The sequence below is a fragment of the Egretta garzetta genome, unplaced genomic scaffold, assembly GCF_000687185.1.
Source record: "Egretta garzetta isolate BGI_Z169 unplaced genomic scaffold, ASM68718v1 scaffold69, whole genome shotgun sequence".
Lineage (NCBI taxonomy): Eukaryota > Metazoa > Chordata > Aves > Pelecaniformes > Ardeidae > Egretta > Egretta garzetta.
In genome coordinates, this window is record NW_009260790.1 from 2417345 (window position 1) to 2420331 (window position 2987).

The 2987-nt window shown below is 54.2% G+C and overlaps 2 protein-coding genes across 2 annotated transcripts in view; one reads left to right on the forward strand and one right to left on the reverse strand.

Moving 5' to 3' along the window:
* Positions 1–674, reverse strand: part of CDA (cytidine deaminase) — a 2367-nt gene extending 1693 nt beyond the window's left edge. The window contains 3 exon segments of the mRNA XM_009646529.2: positions 197–308; positions 393–563; positions 566–674. Coding sequence (XP_009644824.2) covers positions 197–308; positions 393–563; positions 566–674 — 392 coding nt within the window.
* Positions 675–2953: 2279 nt separating this feature from the next.
* MUL1 (mitochondrial E3 ubiquitin protein ligase 1) overlaps positions 2954–2987 on the forward strand; it is a 6549-nt gene continuing 6515 nt past the window's right edge. The window contains exon 1 of the mRNA XM_035901861.1: positions 2954–2985. Coding sequence (XP_035757754.1) covers positions 2954–2985 — 32 coding nt within the window. The remainder of the gene's footprint in view (positions 2986–2987) is intronic.

Sequence of the window (2987 nt, forward strand, 5' to 3'; positions counted from 1 at the left end):
CCAAAAAAAGGGGAGCCACAGCAGACTTTCCCCCCCAATTCCTCCAAAAAAACATGCAAAAACCTGCCTTCCCCCCCCAAAAAAAACGCTCCCGCTGCTGCAGCAGAAGCTGCCCCTAGGGCTCAGCGGGGGGGTTTCCCACTGCCCCCCGCCCCCATCTCGTCCCTCACCGTGCCGGCTCTCGGCGCGCCCTTACCTGGTGATGGCCATGGCCCTGAAGCTGGTGTGCCCCTCGGAGATGGCTTTCTGGATAGCAGTGCGCTCGGCGCACACCCCCAGGGTGTAGCAGGCGTTCTCCACGTTGCATCCTGCGGGGAAGCCCCCCGGCACCCGCTCAGCCACCCCAAACCCCTCCGGTTTCCCTCCGGGCGGGGTGGGAATTTGCGGCTTACCGGAGAAGATCTCCCCGCTGGCGGTGAGCAGCGCGGCGCCCACCGGGAAGCGGCTGGAGGGGCAATAGGCGCAGTTTTTGGCCTCCCTGCTGCGACGTAGCAGGAGCTGCAGGTGCTCGCCCTGGAGGGCAGCGGGGGCCGGGTGCTGCCCGTCACCCTCCATGCCTGCGCCCGCCTGCCCTGCCTGCTGACGCCACGGTTAAATATTTCCTCGCTTGGAAAATAGGCTGGCCGGCCGTGCCGGGATAACGCCCCGGCATGCTGCCAAACCCTGGGAAGCATCCCTGGGGGCAGTCCTGACCACCAAAAGCATCAGGCTTGGGGGGTCCCACGTCCCCTCCCCACCTGCTGTCTCCTTTTTCCAATTTCTCCTTTCTTGTTTTTTTACCTCCTCCTTTCTCTGTCCCGGCAGAGCATTTTTCCGCCACCGCCTCAGTGTTTTTCTTCCTTCCTAGTTGAAAACTGGTTACATGGCTCCACAGGAAAATGTCATTAAATCACTCCTGGGGGGAAGAACAACAACTCCTGATCAGTGAGAGCAAAAGAAATAAATTAATTTGATTGAAAACAGAAAAAAATAATATATACACATATATATATCTCACATTTTCCCAGGTCTTTTAACTGCCGGCTGCCAGGCAGCAGGGAAAACTGGATGAAGACAGAAGCAATAAAAGTTTCAGGATGCCCTAATGCTGCTCAAGCCCAAATTCGGTTTGCCTGGTGCTTCCATGGGAATCAGCCCACATGGGGTAAAGGGCTCCCAGGATACCGGGCTAATCAGCAAATTGCTCTTTAATTAAAGATCTCTCTTTTTTTCCCCTTGCTGGAGGAGCTTAATGCCCCATTTTCTGGCTGCAAGGATGCCCACGTTGATTTACCATGGGGATTTTTGTCCAGTTTGCTGGATTTTGGGAGGATTTTGACCTTAGCCAACGGTTCTGCCAGCAAATCTTGGCGCTGGGTCGCTGCTGAGAAGCCACGACAGGCTGGGATGGAGCACCTGAACTGGCAGCAGCCTCTGATGTGGTATAAAGGCCAGGAGCTGAGAACAGAGCACGGGGCAGCGAGAGGACCACAGGCACACCAAGAAATCAAAGCTGGGACATTGAGATCAGTATTGTCCTGGGCGACCCACCTTCCTCGCACTCTGCAGGCATTTGTTCACCCTGGAACCTAATGACAACAGTTAGCTACTTGCAAGGGACAGTCAGTCAAAGCAACAGGCAGCTAGAGGAGCGATTGGCAGCCCTGAATTAGCCTCAGAGCCCTTTTTTTCAGCTTTCAAAGTGTAAATACTGGTTGTTTTCCCATCTAAAATGAGCCGCAGATGCTCCCCTGCCCACCACCCCCTTACGCAGCACAATCCCCCAAAACCTGGGAGAGAAAAGGAAAACCAGCGCCAGGGCAGCTGGTTGGGAGGCACTGCGGGAGCAGACCAGAGTGGGGAGACCCCCCTCCTAAATAATGTGGGATCTATAAATAAATGGGCTTTCGGGGAGGGTTTAAACCTGCCCTGTTGATATGAATGGCGAGGAATTAAATAATGAGTCTTTGCCTCTGTCAATGAGGGGGAGAACAGAAATAAGCAGAGAGAGAGAGAGGCTGGCCACGTCCCCAAAACCATCCTCACGCCAGGAGCAAACTACACACCTCAAGCTGCAGCAGAAAAGCCGAAAACCGCACAAACTCATGCATTTTTTATTATTTTGGCTGCAAAAACTTAGGAGGCTGCCGCGAGAGGAGCGGGGCCGGTGCTGCCTGCCTGCAAAGCAGCTATTTTAAGGTTGTATTTACTTCCCTCAAACATAGAAAAGCTGGGAAGCTGCTGGGAAATGGCTTCTCGCTCCCTGCAACACCGTGCTCGGGTTTTCCTCCCCAACTGGACTAAAATGGGGGGGCATGCACTGTTATTTTACCCCTTTCTCCTCCCTGTTTTTTAATCCCAAAGCAGCCAGAGCATGCTTGTGGGTCCCTGAGCCCAGGGATCTCCCTGCTGCACCCACAAGAAGCCCCAGAAAGTAAAAAAAAAAAAAAAAAAAAAAAAGTGGAAATTAGGGTTTGAGCCAAAGAAGCTGCATTCTGAACAGCCTCAGACTCCACTGCGGGGCTGAAATGCTGCAGGTACCCCACAGCGCTCCCCAAAAATCTGCGCTGCTCAGAAATGGCATTTTGTTTTCCCCGGAGAGAAGCCATCCCAGGGCTTCAGCCAGAGTTAAAAGCAACAGGTTAAAAGCCAAAAGCTCAGCCCAAGAGGGAGGACCTGGATGGCTTGGAAATAACAGGGAAAAATGGGGTTTCTGGAGCAAAAGATGCCAGCAGACCTGCAGGCTCTGCAAACCCCAGCGCACCCCCTCAGGATTGGGGAAAAAACCCTTTTTCCTCGCGGCAGGGTCAGGAGCCGACGTCTGACCCTCCCAAAAATCATCCTCCCGGACCCTGCCTTAATTTCCCCCCCAGACAGGTGGGCTTTGGTGCTGGGAGTCTGGTCACCGCAGGGGGGTGGGGGTGGTGGTGGGTGTCTTTATTTTACCAGCATCTTTAATTTCTCCTGCCCGAGCATGAAGCGAGCGCGTGTCCGGTGGCGTGCACGGT